Here is a 19,939-nt window from a genome sequence, read left to right as displayed (position 1 = left end):
AAAAAATAAGAAGTTAGTTGAATAAACAATTCATTTAATACATAAATCTTTATTCCGATTTGAAAATAAAAATACATCACGTAGATCATGTCAATGTAAAATAAATTATACGAAAGAAAAAACCCTTGTGTTTAAGTCCATATTAATTATTTAAATTTCAATGGTATATGAAAATATCCCAAAGAGATGTCGCTAAGCCAAATTTGTTATCGATAGCAAAAGTAAGGGTGAAGAAAGGACATACAGTTAAACTGCAAAAGATACGTGCAACATTTAAGGAGATCAGAGTAATTTATCATTTTAGCAAGAACTGTATGTACAGTAATTATTTTAGTAAAAAAAAATTGTAAATAATCAAAAAATGTAAAAATTATTTAAACAATTTTTGTAATATATGACAACTATCTATAACAAAAAAAGCAAGAAAAAACCTCACTGTGAAAGGGTCAGAAAATCTAGTAAACATTTTCGGAATGTTATAATCAAAATCTAAATAAACAAATGTTGAATTTAATAATATTTTGTAAATAAAATTCATGTTATAAAATTTTATAGGTAATGGATTCACCTCAAACAACATTTGATATATATAAATGGATATAAACCACATTCTTTCACTATTTTATACAAAGTAAAAACTTCAAGTTAATATATGTAAATAAAAAATTCAACAAAAAAAAAAACCGGAAAGAAAATAACATTCAAAACTAAGAATAAAACAGAAAAAACTACAAACATATAATATACAATTTATATATTTGTATTATATAATGAATATATTTATATTCATTGACAACCTGACAACTGCAAAAAGTAATATTACATTTTTTAAATATATAATTTGGACAAAACACTCTCAAAATGCCAATACAGTAACATACTCCCACAAACATTAAAAAAAAAATTACTGTCTATAATTACTATTAATAATAGTATTTATTTTTCATTCAAAAGTATCCTGAATGAGAAAATGTAAAGAACAGAACAATTTTTGGCAAGACAAGGATCCACTTTCCAAAAATACAAGTCATTACAATATATAATGCACATTAAGAATAACTTGAAGAAATATCAATCTGCTTACAACAATGCATAGGCTCTGAAATAAAAATCCTACTTCTTTAGAATTATACAGAATGACTTTTAAATAAGTTCATGCTATTTTTTTACTTTCTCATTTCAATTGTTTAAAATAATCTTTTTTAAAATCTTGAAATCTTAATATTTTCCAATAGTTTGTACTTGAATTTCCAGCAGAAAATATTAACATAAAAAACCCCTTATATAAGTTTTTTTGGCTTAAAGCCAGAAAACGTTTACTTACCAACCTATGTTTGGTTGGTAGGCAAGGTATAGATGACAGATTGCATCCATTAATATCTCAACGATACCGCAATATCTGAAACAACCCAGAGAGTATCATCTTCGATAAAGAAATAAAGGATAAAAGATTAAAATACCAAAGGTTAACTGATCTTGGTAGATCGTGCACAAAACAAATCCATTATCACAGAAATGGTGTAATCTTCACTTACTATTCTGTTGGCATTAATTAATGCTAACAGCATTTGATGCCCGCAGATAAAAAAGACGTTTCTGAACTTTAAATAAAATGAACAATTAAAAAAAGAAATTTAGAGAAAATAAAAGAAATTAACTTTAACTCGTACATGGTGACTAAGATTCTATTAAAGGATCACTTATTGACACACTACCAGGCCAAATTGTAAAAAAAAAAATCCACTTCACTTCATTAAGATGAGGAGATGATTAAATAAAATTTGTTATCAAAAAAAATTCAACAAAGTTTTACTAAAAATAAAGTTAATTTTAGATCAATTATTTTTACCAATAAATTCCTTTTAAAGACGGAAAAATAAGAAGATTGGCCAAGTATTCAGATAGAATAGCTACACGTTAATGATATTAAAACTGCAAACAAAACCGAAATTTAATCTAATAACGTAATTATCACCGGTTGAACTGGTTATAATTATAATTTATCCGATGTTCTGTGAAATTAAAAAAAAATCATTAAATTATTGTAAGATTTGCACGATTTTCACACACAAACTATACACGTACGGAGGAAACGTTACTTTATCATTAAAAAAAGATATATCAGTCAGGGAAAAAACTAATTCTAATAAATTAAAACAAAGGTTTTGTAGATATATATTTTAAAATTAAAAATTAGCTGTGACATATCACTATACTTGGATTTCAGATGACGCTATTCAGGAAACAAACAACTCGTCAATCAATCAAACTATGAAATTATATCAAACTTCCCCAAATATATTATCTAGACTGTCTTTGATAAATCAGATTTTATAACGGAACTTGGATCTCAGAAAAACTAGAAAACTATGGCAATCCACCTAGATCTGAGGCAGTCCCTCTATAAGTGGATCATAGTTCTCTCTTACCTTCCTTTTCTCTTCATCTAATGGATGAGGACCGTAGGAATCAGGTAAGCTTACATAGGTTCTATCTGTGATGTGTCATGCTAGTATCCTCTATTAGCCGGCACGGCAACCGTTTCTTTATTGGGATTTAGTGTGGAGACAACTCTTTCTTGTACTAGTGAAACTGTTCAAAGACTCTTGTTTCCAACACGGGTTGCATAAAACGCCAAATTAACAATTCAAATACTTACTACATAAATCGCAGGGGGGTCTTTTGTTCAAAAAATCTATCTAAATTAAGCGATTTAAATGTTGTATTAAACAGATTCTTGTCCCAGAAAAATATGAAGTTAGCTAAATAAACATTTCATTTAACAAATAAATCTTTATCCTGATTGGAAAATAAAAATACATCACATAGATAATGTCAATGTAAGATAAATTATTAATACCAATTATAAGAAAAAAAAAATCCTTGTGTTTAAGTACATATTAATTATTCAAATACAAATACATGAAATAATGTTAAGGGAAATACATAAATACAAAAATTTACTATAAAATTCAAAAACCACAATTGAAAATTATTTTGAGCATATAATTATGTGCATACTGAACGGGATGAAGATAAATCGTATTTTTTTTGTTTTTGTTTTTGATTAGTATCATTTGATTCAGAAAAAAAATAAATAAATAAAAAAATAGTTTCCATAAAATAAATTTTTAAATTGTATTTTAAATAAATTGTGGGAAGATTTTTTCAAATGGTTTGGCAATTTATTAAAAATGAGAATGACAGCATAAGACCTTTTCTTGTTAAGTTGGGTTGAGTTATATGAAAACATTTCCATTGTCTGGTTTAATAAAGATGACATTATTATTTTTTAAGAATGTGACCATTCTTTTTAGAAAAGATTGCACGATCAGAAGTTCAAACAAAAGGATAAGTTAACACATTTAATTTTCTAAATATAGATCTACAAAATTTATATTTATGAATGTCAGATAATGAATTGACAGCCCATGTTTGTATATTGAAAACTCATTCAGATATTTTTAAGAGCACCGCCAAGATATAACATTATACTTTATATGAGAATGTATGGAGACAAAATAAACATTTAATAATGAGACAAGCTTAGCATTTTGTAAAGGCACTTCTGAGCAAAACAGTACGGTATAATTTTGTTACAAAAGGAACCAATTTAATCATCTTACATGAAAACTTTGAACACCCAGAAATTTCACTTAATGGACAACAGAAATATTAGGAATATCATTAATGGGAATTCTATCCATACGATCATCAATATTTCATCTACCTAAGAAGCACAATGCAACCGTTTTATTCATATTTAAAGTTAGATGGTTACAACTCATCTTTACTTTCTTGTACGAAGTAGAGGAAGTATTGTGATCGCCAAAAAGTTCGGTTTTCAGATTTCAACGGAAATATCCATTTTGACCAGAATCCATTTTGACTAGTTTGGGCATTACATCTGCATGTATACTCAAAAACGATTAGTCATAGGATATTGAAATTTTTGATTTAGAATTGTTGTAACATCTAGTTGTGCACCTCCTTTTGATTGTAATCGACTGAACCAAGTGTCCAAAAAAGCCCAAAAACAAATTGGATTTTGGACTTTTTGTTAACTGCAGTAATAAGCCCTCATTGAGAGCTTTTCAACGAATATCATATGGCACTTATTTTCATTGGTTCCAGAGTTATAGCCAAATAAAATTTTAATTAATGAAATATTTGGATCTTGCAAGGTACATTGGTCGAATCAGACTTCATTTCCTTTTCTTTTTTAACTTTTTTAAATATATTGATTTACTAATAATTATTTACCTCTGATTATAAAAAAAATTACAATAAATAATATTCAATAAGAACAATAAACGAAAAAACATGAGAAGTTATTAATGAAATAAAATTTTATATACTTTTCATTTAAAAAAAAAAATGTGTATATGTAATTTAATAGATGTACAAGGAAGTTAAGTGGTGTCCACATTTTTTTAACCTCTGGGACCACGTTAGGTATTGCTTCAGAAGATGAGATAAATGACAACTTTTTTAGTGTGTAAAAATGCCATACCTGACCAGGATTCGAACCCGGGACCTCCAGATGAAAAGCCAAGACACTATCACTTGCACCACAGAGTCCCGGGCATGGTGTCCACATCAGATTTTTTTAATGACAACAATATATAATTACATTATCAAAAATATAAACTTCAATTATTTTGTAAAACCAAAGTTGTCCAGGCAATTTGATTGTGTTCAAAATTCACCGGTTTTTTTTTTTTAATATTTGTTACACACCTTAAATCTCATTCAATATCGAATTGATAATGCTAAAGCAATAATAGATATATATATATAAGATATATATATATACATTTGGGTGAAAATGGAATACTAAAAATATATATAAAATCATTAAAAAGTCAATACTGAGAACTTCTATGAATGATACAATATCTTTTACAGTAATAATGTGAAATTATAATTAAAGAAGAAAAATTAAGTAAGAAATTATTACACAGAAATAATTATGTTGGTAGAACTGATAACAAATAATGTTATGGTGAAGAGACATTATTTTATTTTCTGTTATAATATCCGTGAGATATACCGCAGGAAGAAGAGAAATATAGATAGATAAATGGTAGGAAAAAGCACACAGCATGAAATGCAATGACGTTACAGGGGTGTGGAACAGTTATTTTAGTAAAATTGGTGACTGGGTGAAATCAGACAGAGATAGAATATACACATTATTTATTTATATATATATATATATATATATATATATATATATATATAGAGAGAGAGAGAGAGAGAGAGAGAGAAAGAAAATGAAGCTATAAGTTTTTGGAAAGTGATTCTTAGTTGTATTACCAGATTGATATATATATTTTTTAAATTAAAAATAGTTCTTTGAAAACGATTCTAACTAACATTAAAAATAATTTCAAAATATTTTTTAATAAATCCATACATATTCTACCTAATTAGATAAATAAATAAAATAACCATTTTACCAAGGTTCGTAAGGTAGAAATTATATATCAAAATGTTAAATTTCATTAAAAATTATTTTTTTAAATTTTGTAATATGTTAATTTTTAAAATTTGTTATTTTTACAGAAGTCAGCGCACTTGGATGGGGAGGAGTACAACCAACACCATCAGAATCAGAATGTCGACCGTATATCGAAAAAGCTCTGAAAGAACAACTAGGAGAAACACCTCAAGGTAAGATCAAGTAATTTATTGTTATTATTCATTTTTACACATAAGGACAGTTTTTGAATATTTCACGATTATGCAATTCTAAGTTGCGTTCTTTTTTTCTCTTCCCAAAATCTCTTCATTCTTAGACTGTGCTCTTGTTTCCTTTGTTCTGTCCACTTTACTGCTGCTGTTTTCTTCTTTTCTTCCACTTCAAATTTTGCGTTTATAATTTTGTTTCTAACTTTTCTTCTTTCTTCCTTCATTTCCCTGTTGATCTGACTGTTGCTTGTCTTAGGTTCTCTTCTATTTTGTGATGCCAATTGGTTTTCCTGATTGAGCTGTTCACTACATCAAAGATCCTCTTCATGAGTCTGTTGTGTTCTTTCGCGTATGTGCCCATAAAATGTAAGTTTGCATTTTCTGATCATGTCTGTGTGTGTCCATTCGTTCATATAATTCCCTGGTTGATCTCTTCATCTATATGCCATCAATATATACTGCTCCAAAACGTTTTCTAAATATTTTCCATTGTATTTTTTCTATTTTTGTGATGCCTGATGCTCCAACAGTGGAGTTTCTCATGCGTAGAGTGCTTCTGGTAACACAACGGTCCTGTAGTGTCTAGAGTTTCACCTGACTATATACTTCGCCTGTTATAGTGCAACCATGTGAGTCTGTATCTTTTCTGAAGTTTTTCTGTTCTTTCCATGTTGGATGCCTTGTTTGATCTTCCGTTTGTATATACTCCCCTACGTATTTGAATTTTTTGACTCTCCTTATGTTTCAGTATTTTGTGTGTATGGTTTGTGTCATTGTTTTGCCGTTCAATGTATTGTGTTTTCTTGTATGATATTTTTAATCCTCTTTTGGCAGCGATTTTGTGTAACAGTTTCAGTACTTCTCGTGCTAAGTATTGCCAGGCCATTGATGATTGCTTTGTTATCTTATGCTCTTTCCAGACGTATCCCTTTGACATGTTTTTCCCACCGTTTGATAATTTTGTCCAAAACCACGTTGAATAACAATGGTGAGAGCCAGTCTCCTTGCCTAACTTCTGTTTGTATTTCAAATAGTGCTGAAGTTTCCCTCGTGAATTTTATCTTGGAGGTGGTGTCCTTGAGTGTCTGTTGTGAGTGCCCTTATTTTACTATCTACGCCGAATCCTTCTACGAGGTTCAAAGAGGTTCTGTCTATCTATGATGGAGTCATATGCTTTCCTAAAAGCTGCAAAAGTGACCAGTGTTGTTTGTCTATATATATAACCTTCAAAAATGTTCTCAAGTTCCAGATCTATTTGATGCATGATCTTCCTTTTCTGAAGCCTGCCTGATATTCACCTAATCACATAATTTTTTTTTTATATAATCTCTTATTTGACTAATCTTTAACATTTTCCATTTCTGTTTGTTTTGTGTCAATCTCTTAGGATCAACATAATTTACTCACTCGTGTTTTCTAGGCAAGACAATAAACTATCACAATCTACCCTAATAGGTTAGATTGTTTTTTTTTCACCACATACCCGTTTTCCACATTTTTGTTCCTCCTTCCATATTATTAATTCTGTGGGTGCAGATATGATCCTGCTAAATTTATGCCCTATGCTGAGGATCCCAGGACCTGAAGAACCAGTGCATTCTTGGACGATCTTGTAGACCAATATGGAAACTCAGTTTCCAGTAGTAGTTGCATATACCTGATGGTTGAACTGATCAGTTAATTAAATCCTTAAATCCAGACTTTCCAAACCCTCCTGCCTATGCAACCTATATCCTTAACAATCTGTTTTATATATATATATCTTTTCTCCCTTTACTATTTTAATTTATCCCTTATGGAATGAATTAGATAGTAAAATTCAAAATATGTTTTGCAAGTATTTTACAACATGCTTACACCATTTTTAGCTCACTTCTACAATTAAATATTATTTTAATACAATTACCATTTTCAACCTTAAAAATTGGCTAATTTTAGTGGTATATACCTTTCAAATTGAATTTTGCTTACAGCAATGAATCCATATTTATTACTGTTTCTTACTCAATCCTATTTCAATTAAATTAATATATATTCAATAACTTCTAACATTTTTAATTTTTATTCCTGGTTTTTTTATCAACACTTAAATTTTTCTTTTAGTCGCTTTACTGTTTCTTCCATGCACAAGTTAACAAGCATGGGGACAACAACATCATTGTCTTACTTCTATTTGTAGCTTATCTTTCCTAATTTTTTACTCTTAACAATAACTTATCAGTTATTTTATTCTTGTACAAATTATAAATAACTTCTTTTCCTATAGTTATGTCCAAATTAAAAAAAACAATTTTAACACTTCATTTTCCGCGACATTATCAAATAATTTACCAATATCTACACATACCATGAATGGCTTTGTCTTTCTTTAATCTACCTTTCATAATTAATAAATACAGTAAATATCATTTATAGTGATGTCCAAGGGACCGACCATTTAGGTCATTATAATCACAGTCACAGTAACTGATGTTAAGGTATCTTAGCGGTACTACTTTAATATACCATCAAAACGGGTATTGTAATACAGTAATAGTAATAACAATCATCATTAAAAATAATAATTTATTCCCACAATAAAATAATATTAAAAAAAAAACAAAAAATACGCAATAAATACAAATACAGTACAGTAAAAGAAAATAGAGAAAAATTGTAAAAATTACTTTTTGTGCAAAGTCTGTTATTTTGATTCGTTTCGAACATTTTATGTTCAGTTTTTGAAAGTCCTTTCTAAATCAAAACAAACACTCTTTGTTTCTTCATTAGCAAGTTCTGTAAAACTGAAAAAGTGGCAAAGTTTTCACTGCAGCTCTGTCTGCAGTGAAAATAAGAAGCATTGTCCTTATTAGTTTCACCATTCTGAAACCATCAGATAATGTGCACTTTTCCTCTTTCGTGAATGCTTTTCATGAAGTCATAATTAAATCACTATTGAATGACTTACACAAGATACGTAAAATAAAATACTGTACCCGCATGATATAATACGGTCACAGCAAAAGATTAATAACTAAATATGCGACTGCTTCAGTTTATAATAATCTGGTACAGGAAGAAGATAAAAAAAAAAAACAAACTATAGTACATATGTAAGAAAAAGGAAATTGTGACTCATTTTAACCGTCAAAATATTTTTGTAGCTACAATTTAGATATACTAAGTTACTGATGAGTCACTTCTGTCAATCGTTATGAGCGGCAAAATTTTGTATTGCAGTAGGAAAAATAAGTCATAATAACTGATATGTCACAATAACTGATGTAATTATAAACAATATACATACTGTATTTATATAATTACAGCATACCAAACCAACCCCCCAATAGACAAGGTTTTGGTCATTATATCTGATATGTTATTATATCCAATGACACTATAAACAATTTATATATATATATATATATATATATACATTTTAGCTCTCAGATTAATTTTAGAAGGCAGATTAAATAAACAGGACAATTCAAAATGATGGATTCAATTCTGTAACTCTATATTCCAAATTAGGAACTAATGACAAATGTGAAGTAAATTGCATCTGATAATATTCCTAATATAGTTTACAGATACAATTTATAAATGTTCAATGTGGCCCCCTTCGGCTGCAAGGCACACATCCAAGCAGTAGGTGAACTTGTCCCACACAAGGAAGCATATTTTGTGTTACCGAGTTCACTCCAGTTGTGATTCGGTAGTGCAAGTCGGTCAGATTTGTTGGTAGAGACGGTATGTAAACTGCATCTTTCATAAACCCCCACAAGAAAAAAATCACGTGGCATAAGATCAGATGATCTTGGGAGTCCATACTGAAGAGCCAGGTTATCATCCATTGTTAAGGTAGAAATTCATTCAGATAGTGTCTTAAGAGATAATATCTCTTTTTTACATGCTTTTCTTTAGCTCACTTTCATTCCAGGGTTACTACTTGCTGAATTGAATTTAATGCACAGTAGGTTTTTGGGATGAACATCTGTGTGTGGTTTAAAACATGCTTTTAAAAAAATATAAAAAATGGATTACGCAGCAAACATATACAGAAGGTAATATTGTTTTCAACAAAATAATATGTATAAAGTTGTATATTTTCACAAGACCATAATGAAAACATGGAGCACACTTTCATATTCAATATCTACATAAATTCTTTTAATATGACAAAAGTTTTAATAGAAAATAGAAACAATAGCTTCAATATATAATATCTAGTAAATCTCTATGAACTAAAGTTAAGGTGCAAAATAGAACTGAAATCACAACCCATGCTTTTCATTGTGGTCTTGCAAAAATAGACAACTTTATACATATTACTTTGTTGAAAACAGAATTATCTTCTATTTATTTTTATTGGGTAATCCATTTTTTTATATTTTTTAAAAGCATGTTTTTAAAAATTTTTTAAATGTTTTCTGTTTAGCTTCCGGAACAATCGTACGGTATTACTTCAAGGATATGTGTGAATATAAAGGAAGTGTAGTCTTGTACTGTCTCAGGTCGACCAGTCCTGAGATACGTAGTTAATTGAAATCCAGCCACCAAAGAACACCGGTATCACAATCTAGTATTCAAATCCATGGAGATTTTGTAGAACCTACATGTAAACATCGTATCTAATCACTTCTCCAGTAAAAATTAAATGCAGAAGAAAGTATCATCCTCCATGTTTTCAAGCATTTAATCACAAAATTCAACACAATTTGGTTCGTCACCTATGCAAAGCCTGTAAAAGTTGTAGGCAGTACGGCTTAAAAAGTAAATGACGTCTCAAAACATGTCAGACAGTTGGTTGAGGTATTCCAAATTCTCTGCTCATTCTATGGGTTGACTTTGTTGGGCTTCATATAAAACTTTCTTCAATTTGTCTCATGTTCTCCTCTGCCAAACTGTGTTCTTGCCTTAACAGAGAAACCCTGTTTGTTCAAACTGGTGAAACCAATGACATTTGATCTTCCTTGTTAAAGGGTCAATATTAAGTTAGAGACAAAAAGTGCACTACACTGCAATTGCCAACCGAGATATGCCATACTCAAGAACACCGAAAACCTTGTTGCACTGTAGCCATCTTACTCACAGCTGACATACAATAGCAGCATAAGCAATCTAACAGTTATTTATGCAACTACATGAGCTGAGCTCTAGCGATGTTATTCGAAAATTTCAAAGTACTCTCTCAACTACTATGTAGATCAGTCAGATACAATGAATAATTCAGGAAATATAGAGTTACTAAATTGGATCCACCAATTTAGAATTGCTATGAACAGTGTGTATATATATGAATATAAAATCATATATTAAATGATTTGATCTTTTCCTTACATGCTGTTATTGATGTCTTCTATATCTTTTACTATAAATTATTCTAATTAATAATTTGAAATAATGAAATATTAGAAACAATAATACAAATGATATATCTAAGTAATAGCATATGAAATACTTACTGAAACGAAATAGGGATTAGGCTTTGAAATATGAAATGTGACTAACTTTTTCAAAAAGGACAATTCCTCTAGTTATGAATTAACTCAATTTTAAACCAATTTCAAGAAAATATTAAGATGTTTCCCAAAATTTGACCTCTCTCTCTCTCTATTTATATATATATATATATATATATATATATATATATATATATATATATATATAAATTTATATTTATTTATATATATATAAATTTAAGGATCTTTAAAAATTTAAACATTATCATTTTTAATTACATGCCAACAGAGATATTTAGTGATGTGCAGTTGGCACCATTGTGTTCCACATACCTTCTTTGTAAGCACATGTTCTTGGATTGTTGATATCTTATTTAGTTTTCGTGTTATTGTTATTTGAGTGGAACATGTTTAAGTGTTAGTAGGGATTTTTGTAATGTGTGAACTTTTGATGATTGAACTTTTGTCCAAACGTCGTACACCCATCTTTTGTCTCCTGTTATGATCCTTTACATGAATGTTTCATCGTCATTGGCTTGTTCAAGAAGTTGCCAACAAATGCCCACTTGATGTTCTTTCTGTTGTTCGGTCATCAAACAAGGAAACTTTGCCGCAACTCGATGCATGTTCAATTTTTCAGTCAAAGTATCATGGCATAATGCAATTGAGATGCTAACCTTTTTGGCAAGTTCTCTGACAGTCAATCGGTGATTTGCATCCGACAGATCACTGACTTATGAATGTGGGTGTCATCAGTTGAAGTTGAAGGCCTTGCTGGTGGAGGGTCAGCTTCTATCGACTGATGACCACTTTTAGATCTGAAAACCATTTGTAACATGACTTACGACCCAGAGCATCATCTCCATAAACTTGTTTCAGAAACTGAAACATTTCTGTGAGTTTTCTCCAGTTTCACACAAAATTTTATGTTGTATCATTGTTCCTAAAATCACACAATAAAAAAAATCGCTACTAACACTTAAACACATTTCACTCAAATAACAATAAATAAACAAGATATCAACAATCCAAGAACATGTGGTTAGACAGGAGGTTATGCTGAACACAATGCTGCCAACCGCACATCACTAAATACGTCTGTTGGCAAGCAATAAAAAATCAAATTAATAATTATATAAACTATTTTGGTATCATAACAAAAAAATAATGCTAAATGCAATTTTTTTTATTTAGAGGCAGCTGAAACAACATCAACTGAAGATGTTCCAACAGAGACACCAACTGAAATTGCTTCAGAGGTAAATTCATAACAATTCTCATATATTTTCATTAGTAATAATAATTATTGAAGTTTATAATAAATTTAAACTAACTTAAAGCATTAATAAATTTAAAAAAAATATATTACTCTTCACAAAAAAATAATGTATGCACAAAAGTTTTTCTAATTGTGGACTCATCACACCATTGCACACAATGCTTGCAGATGATGCAAAAAAAGAACATAACAATTTCTAAGAATAAAAAGGATCTACCAGGCTTGTTATGGAGAATAAGGCATGATATGGTCTTCTGTTATCTTTTTCAATGAGCACTCAGAAATGCAGGTGATACTTCGTCCACCAAGTGGGCTTCACTCTGCTAATCAGCAGGGACTGGTGTACAATGGACACCTTAACCATCAGAGAACGAACCTCTAACTAGTGCCATTTGTACCTCAAGTGCTTTACATGTATCATTACCATAAGAATGACTGAAATAAATATAAAAATAAAAAAAAAAAAAAACCAATGTACTAATTTCTGTAGGAAATGAACAGTGCATATTACACTGTCTTCAAATGTTTCCAAACTTCTGTTTATAATAAATAGAAGCTTATTTATAAAATATAAATTTACTTCTGTTTCCAGTAATTTCTGGCAAAATGTTTAGTTCTAAAGTTCTCAATATCTACTGATTTTATGATCAGCCTGGTAGGAAACCTACTTAACACTTCTACTTACAGTACAGAAATTATTTTTCAAATGAATATTTGTATATTTCTCACTTTCAATTTAAAGTAATAATTATCGGATTATAGTTTATTTAAATATAAACTTGAATAATAATCTATCATTATCAAAACTGATTAATTTATTCATAATATTTTTTATGAATTTTATTTAATACTTTTAAAGCTGTGTATATTCACATACATACAAGCACATAAATACAAATAGTCGACAGAAGTAATTTTCAAATAAAAATTCATTAAGGTTTTATGCTTAGGAAGGATCGATCGACAATACTGAAGAAACACCAGTGAAGACTGAAAACATAGAAGTAACACCTTCTGAAGAAAAAGGAGATGGCGGTGAAGAAGTACAGAGTGCTGAAGGTGGTGAGCAATCTGGTGAAATGCAAGCAGATGAACCTAAAAGTGAGGGAGAGAGTACAGAGGAGGAAACAGTCCATGAAGAAGAAGAGTCAACTGAAGATGCTGGTGGTGAACAATTATCGGCTGAAACTGAAACAGCAGCAGAAGAATCAGCAGAAGTTACTGAAATTATAGAAGAAGCTGAAGTATCAGAACAGAAATCAACTGAAACTATTGAGGAAGTAGAATCAGCAGAACAACCAACAGAATCTACTGAAGAAACAGAAGTTCTGGCTGAATCAAAAGAAACTGATTCTGGAGAAGTAGAGACAGAAGAAGCTAAAGAAAAATCAGCAGAAGAAAAAGATGAAGTAACTGAATCAGCTGAAACAGCAGAAAGTAAAGAACAAGAACCTTCAGCTGAAGAAGAAACCCCAGCATCAGCAGAAACTGTTGAAGAATCTGTAGAACAAGCAGAGGAATCAGTAGAACAAACAGAGGAATCAGTAGAACATACAGAAGAGGAATCAACAGAACAAGCAGAAGAATCAGCTGAAACAGTACAAGAATCAGCAGAGACACAAACTGAAGAATCAATAGAGACTGAGGCAGAAACACAACCTGAAGAATCAACAGAAACACAGGCAGAAGAGTCTGCAGAAACAGAAGCAACAGAAGAATCAGCAGAGCAAGCAACAGAAGAGGTAAAAAGTGCAGAACAAGATGAAGTGAAATCTGCTGAAGAAATAGAAGAAAGTAAGGAAGAAAAAACAGAAACAGCTGAACAAAGTCAAGAAAATGATGAATCAGTTGAAGAAGAAAGTAAAGAAGGAGAGCAAGTTGCATCAGAATTAACAGAATCAGCAGAATCAAAAGAAATCGAGCCAGAGACGGTATCTGGAGAAGAGGACACCTCCAAGCCTATTGCTGTGACAGAAGCTGAAGCAGAATCTTCTGAAGGTAAGATATCTATGTAAATGAATTAATATAACATTCAATTATTTTTATAAGTAAAAAAAAAAAAAAAAAAAACAACTTGTATTACCAGCCAATTTGTTTTTTTACAACTTGAAATTACTTAAATTTTATGCAGTTAAACTTAAAATACGTTTTATGCAGCTAGCTGCATACAATTTCTATAATTTAAGTATATAAGTAAGTAATTTTACTGAAATTAATCATTTTAAGATTCATATTATTCTTCTGTAATGCTTATAATTAAATTTTATAAAATATATACATAATATAAATTCTTTTTAACGCTGAATTCCCTTACATGCAGCATTTCATATTACATTTAGTTAAAACCACCAACAAAATTTGTTCTAATCCAAAGATTTCTGCCTAACATAGACACTCCCTCAAAGTTTTTTTTTTTAATAATTTTAACAGGTTTTTCTTTAGATTCAAAGAATTTTATTACTAATTAAAAACAGCTGAATCAATGCTACAACACAACAAATTTATATATCTGTAACTCATTCATAGATTATTAATCATATTGCTTAGTTAATTTTTTTTCTTTTTTTTCTTATTTTTAATACAGAGTAACTGACTATAAATCACATTCATTTTTATTTAAAAACTATTGTAATAATAACATATTTCTACAGATCACGTAATCAAACCATTTTTTTTCTTAATTTTTTATTGTGTTCATTAAAAATATTTTGTTATGCTGAATTTAAAAGTCAAAATGAAAGAAAAATGATTATTTCATTAAATAAAGTTTCGGATTAATTGGGAATTTGGGGCTTGATTAAAAACTTAGTACATACCAGGAAAGAACAAACCGTAACTAATTTGAAAAAAAAAACACAATAATGTTGTATTGTTTCAGCAAATTTTTTTTAGTAATTCTGGATTTAGTCTATTGACATAACTTTAAGAAATCAACCTCAACTGTGCTCATTTTTTAAGGTTTATCAAACAACATTAATTATTAAGATATCTTTCAGTTGAACTGATAATTCATGAGAAAGTCTTATTTTTTAAATATCATATCCAATAACAGTTAACAGTTTGTAAATAACTGATTATCTAAATGGAAATTATGTAACTATAACAATTGGCAAATTCTATAAATTTGAAGATAAAATGAATTATCTAGTAATCAATCCTCTACCTAATAATTAAATGTTGAATCGATTTTAACTTGGTCTTGAGTACTCTTATAGAAATTTCCCTTAAAACAACTTTTTTTGTATCTAACTATGATTTGATTCCATCCAGATCGCCTTTAGAAGAATCTACAGCAAAAAAGTTGTGGGGGTAAATAAAATTTAAATAGAGAAAAAATTGTATATAAAGATGAAAATATTTTTTTGGGGAAACTTAACTTGCAATAGACCATTAATTTATTTATCTCTCAGTTTATTGGTTACAAAAATATATGATATTACAAAAAAAAAATAATAATAAAATAAATACATAAATAAAAAAAGATAGTCATTTACATATAAAAATAATATTCACTTTTACCAACCAGACAATAAAGGTATTTTCACACAACCTAGCACAATACTTTATTGCACAAGAAAGGGGCTATTATACCCTTCTGTTGCTATTTTTAACAAATTATAATATAAATTCTACTTAGTAACAAATTTACTGATTTAAACAATATTGTTTAAAATAAAGAATACATTATTGCTTTAAACATTTGTTTAACAATGTTTATAATTATTTTTTTAACAATGTTTTACAAAGTAACTAAAATTTTAATTTAAATTCATTCTGAAAGTTTTGTTAAAACTAGTTGAGTCATTTTTGGGTAATGCAGAGACAAATAAGGAAAGAAAAATTGAAATGATTAAAATATTAAAAGAAACCTTTTCACATAATATTTTTTTTCATAAACAAATAAACACAACTATCAGAGGCTTCTACCAGTTATTCTGTAACTTACAAAATTTCTGAATATTAAGCTTGAAAAACATGCCAAATAGTATTATACATTCAAGCTGAAAAACATTTGAATATTTTAAACTGAAGAACTGATAAGTTACAGTATCATTAAGGGAAAAACTTATCAATAAGTAATAGTAACAATGAAATTTATAACGAATAAATATAATCTTATATACTTAACTAATAAAAATTTTACAGGTGGAGAAGAAGATGTAACTTCAACCGAGGAAACACCTGAGGAAGATTTGACTCTGGTAAAAAACAAATTTGACTAAAAATTCCAGTTTTGTGTAGGTGTGTATACATTAGCTTGTGCATGCGTATAAGAAAAAGAGTTTGTGAGATATTCGGGGCACACCAGTGAAACAGGAAAATTTAAAAACTTGGTTATTTGTTTGACATTTGAGTGAGGGCATCGACTTTATAAATAATCAGTGATTTGTGTCATTTAATAAACAAAAACAGTAAGGTGCACTACATGCTTTCTGTGTTAAATCGTTTTATAAAAATGATGACTTAAAAACAATTGTATGAAGGTTATTTTGCAATTAGTTCAAAGTTCCAAATGCTAAAACTTTTGATAAAACTGGATCCACATTAAATTTTAAACATAAAGGAGCAGAAAAATGTATTAGAATGCCAGAAAACATTAACAGTGTTTGAAATGCTGTAACACAGAATTCAAAACATTCTGCTGTTAAACATCTGTAATTGAATATCAGTGAACCATTAATCCGTCAAATCTTACATAAGAACCTAAGTTTTATCTGTATAAAATTCAAATTTTTCAGGAATAAAAGATGCTAATTTTGTTCAGTAATATTAATTTTTTGTCACGAGATGTTGTAACATTTGGATGGTGATGAAAACTTAATCCACTATATGTTTATAACAAGATGAAGCTCACTTCATCCAAATGATTACAATAAGACATAAATAAGCAGAATAGTTGATATTGGACTTTTATCATCTAGCATTACTGGACCATTATTTTTTTCAAGACGATCGGGGAAACATTACAACTGTTACTACAGCGCATTACACAAGCAAGGTCACAACATTTTTCAGGCAAGAATAAGTTCAATTCCCACAAATTACATGGTTCCAGTATTACATTAAGAAAGTGCTATAAGTCACACTGTTCATGTGTCTATTACAGCTTTAAGAGAACTCTTTCCACACCATATTGGATCTAAAAATGGGGACAAGTTTGGGCAGCTAGATTTTTTGATTTGCCTGAATGCAACTTTTTTCTTTGGGGTTTGCTCAAGAGCTAGGTGTATGTTGAGCGACTTACAAATGTTAGCAGAACTAAAATTAAAAATTCAAGAAGGGACATGCATTACACCAGCCATGTAATGGCAATTAATTGAAAATTTTCGATTAAGACCACCCAAGAGTACATACATCATAATGGTACCCACCTGACAACTATTATTTAAAAAAATAAAATGGCAAGTTACTTAACAGAAAACTGTAGAAACATTCATGTTAAAATAGAAATTTATTAAAATACATACATTTTTAATTTTCTCGCTTCCCTGAGATAGCCTGTAATTTTATTTACATCATTTTACAATATTCAATGGTAATATGATTATTTCTTTCACAGCTATCATGATATATAACTAAATCTAAATGCAATGTAGCTGCAACACCAATAATCCTTATTAAAGGATTTCTGTGTACACAAAATAGTTTTGGTATTTTTTACAACACAATGTGGCTAGATCATGTTTATGTTACCTGCCAAACAGAAGTTGTATGCTAGAGTAAATATCATGTTAAATGTGGAATTGTTGCAGTTCAAAATATCTCTCAATATTTAATACATATATAATCAGTATTAACTAAGAAAGGAGAGTAAAATTTTCCTACAAAAAATAACAATAACTGAAAAACTACCTAAAGTTCATTAATACAAAAGGCTTATACATTTAACAAACTTAAATATTACTGTGATTTTGTTATCTGATCATCACCCAGTACACTACCAATTGGGTGTGCTGGATGAATACCTTATAACCTAACCTATAGGTTGTATTTGAATACCCAATCCACTGCTGCATAACCTGCACAAAGAGTATGTGAAACAATTATGTGATAGTTATCTAAAGACAAACTGGAAGATTACTAGATAACACGAGGTACCAACATTTTTGGTTCAAAACTTGCTATTATGAAATAAATATTACTTAAGAAAGGCACAGATTAATCAGTAAGACAATTATTTCTGTCAAATTAATATTGATGAAGATGTAAACGTGGACAAGAGGAAACAAAATGGTTATTTCAGAGTATTTTCTAATACAATGGATATTATTCATCATATTCCAGCCAGAAGACATAACAAGGAATAAGAAAATGTATGTCAGTATTGGATGTACTAATTATCTTATGAAATTATCAGAAGAAAATATTCTGAAAAATGAAAAAAAACTTATGACTCTTTTGCATGACAATGTTTAGCGTGTCAACCTGTGATGGTCAAGAGAAACTTTTACAGCACGATATAAAATCTCAAAGGCATCTACAATATTCTTTTGACTCGAAATCAATCGATCTTTACTTGTTCCTGGGTAGTGAAATGAAAACAACAGACATTACATAAATTATCAACAACATAAAGAAAGATGTTTCTAAGAAATGTATGAATATTGGCAAAAGTATACCGCTACTAAAACAAATTACTTCTTTAGGAAATATTAAATTGTTTAACATACATAGTTCTGTAAAACAAAAATAGTTCAGAAATTTTTTGAACATATCTTTTAGATTCTATCCTGTATTTTATAAGATTAATAGATTAAAGTTTATTTTTCATATAACTTCTTTCCATTCTTTTGTTTTACTAGCACATGCTATTAAATTTGCTGCAAAGAAGATAAAATATGATTGTTAAGAAACACTTTCCACTATTAAAAAGCAATACAACAGAGTAATCCAAAGTACAATTTATTTAAGAAGTTTGGTTAACTAGAAGCAAAAATTCACAAGTAGATGTATGACAATTCAAACAGGTGATAAATGTCAGACTAGAAAAAGAAGAAAAAATACGTTCTATTAATTGTAGTGAAGGCATTCTATTGCATACATTGATCCTGTATAAGCTGCAAGTTCAGACATTGAAGTTTTGTAATACTGAGCAGTGAAACATTATGCATAATACTAAACAGTCATAGTCTTTAAATACTAATTATTTCTGATGTGCTAACAACAAAATATAGGTTTAGCCCTGACTCTGTGATCACATCACATCCTCTTCACGATCTATTCTACTTAAAAATACCAAATTTCCTTTGTTCCAAATTTCATTAATTCACTTAGTAAGAAAATTATATAAATATTAATAAATCTATTAAAAAATTTTAATACTTTTAATAATTTATGCATAAAAAATCTTATGTCGCAAGTTGCTAAATCATTAAACTTATTTCGCTTTTTAAAAAAGTATTTTCAGGAGGAAAGCCATAAATATAATGTTTAAAAATATTAACGTGCATTAAAAAAGTTTTTCACACACAATTATTCTTATATGTTACATATATAAATGTTTTTAGCAAACTATGCTTTTTTT

At 29.1% G+C, this 19,939-nt stretch overlaps 2 protein-coding genes across 2 annotated transcripts in view; one reads left to right on the top strand and one right to left on the bottom strand.

Annotated features, from left to right (window-relative positions):
• The window catches only part of LOC142332366 (putative protein FAM10A4), a 130,953-nt gene that overhangs the window by 80,499 nt on the left and 30,515 nt on the right, over nt 1–19,939 (bottom strand). The gene's annotated exons all lie outside the window — the stretch shown is intronic.
• LOC142332364 (uncharacterized) overlaps nt 1–19,939 on the top strand; it is an 89,583-nt gene that overhangs the window by 53,134 nt on the left and 16,510 nt on the right. The window contains exons 2-5 of the mRNA XM_075378771.1: nt 5,569–5,676; nt 12,330–12,394; nt 13,365–14,412; nt 16,561–16,616. Coding sequence (XP_075234886.1) covers nt 5,569–5,676; nt 12,330–12,394; nt 13,365–14,412; nt 16,561–16,616 — 1,277 coding nt within the window. The remainder of the gene's footprint in view (nt 1–5,568; nt 5,677–12,329; nt 12,395–13,364; nt 14,413–16,560; nt 16,617–19,939) is intronic.

Source organism: Lycorma delicatula, chromosome 11 (assembly GCF_047948215.1).
Source record: "Lycorma delicatula isolate Av1 chromosome 11, ASM4794821v1, whole genome shotgun sequence".
NCBI classification, from domain to species: domain Eukaryota; kingdom Metazoa; phylum Arthropoda; class Insecta; order Hemiptera; family Fulgoridae; genus Lycorma; species Lycorma delicatula.
Note: the sequence above shows the minus strand (reverse complement) of the source record. Positions and strands in the feature narration are given on the sequence as shown.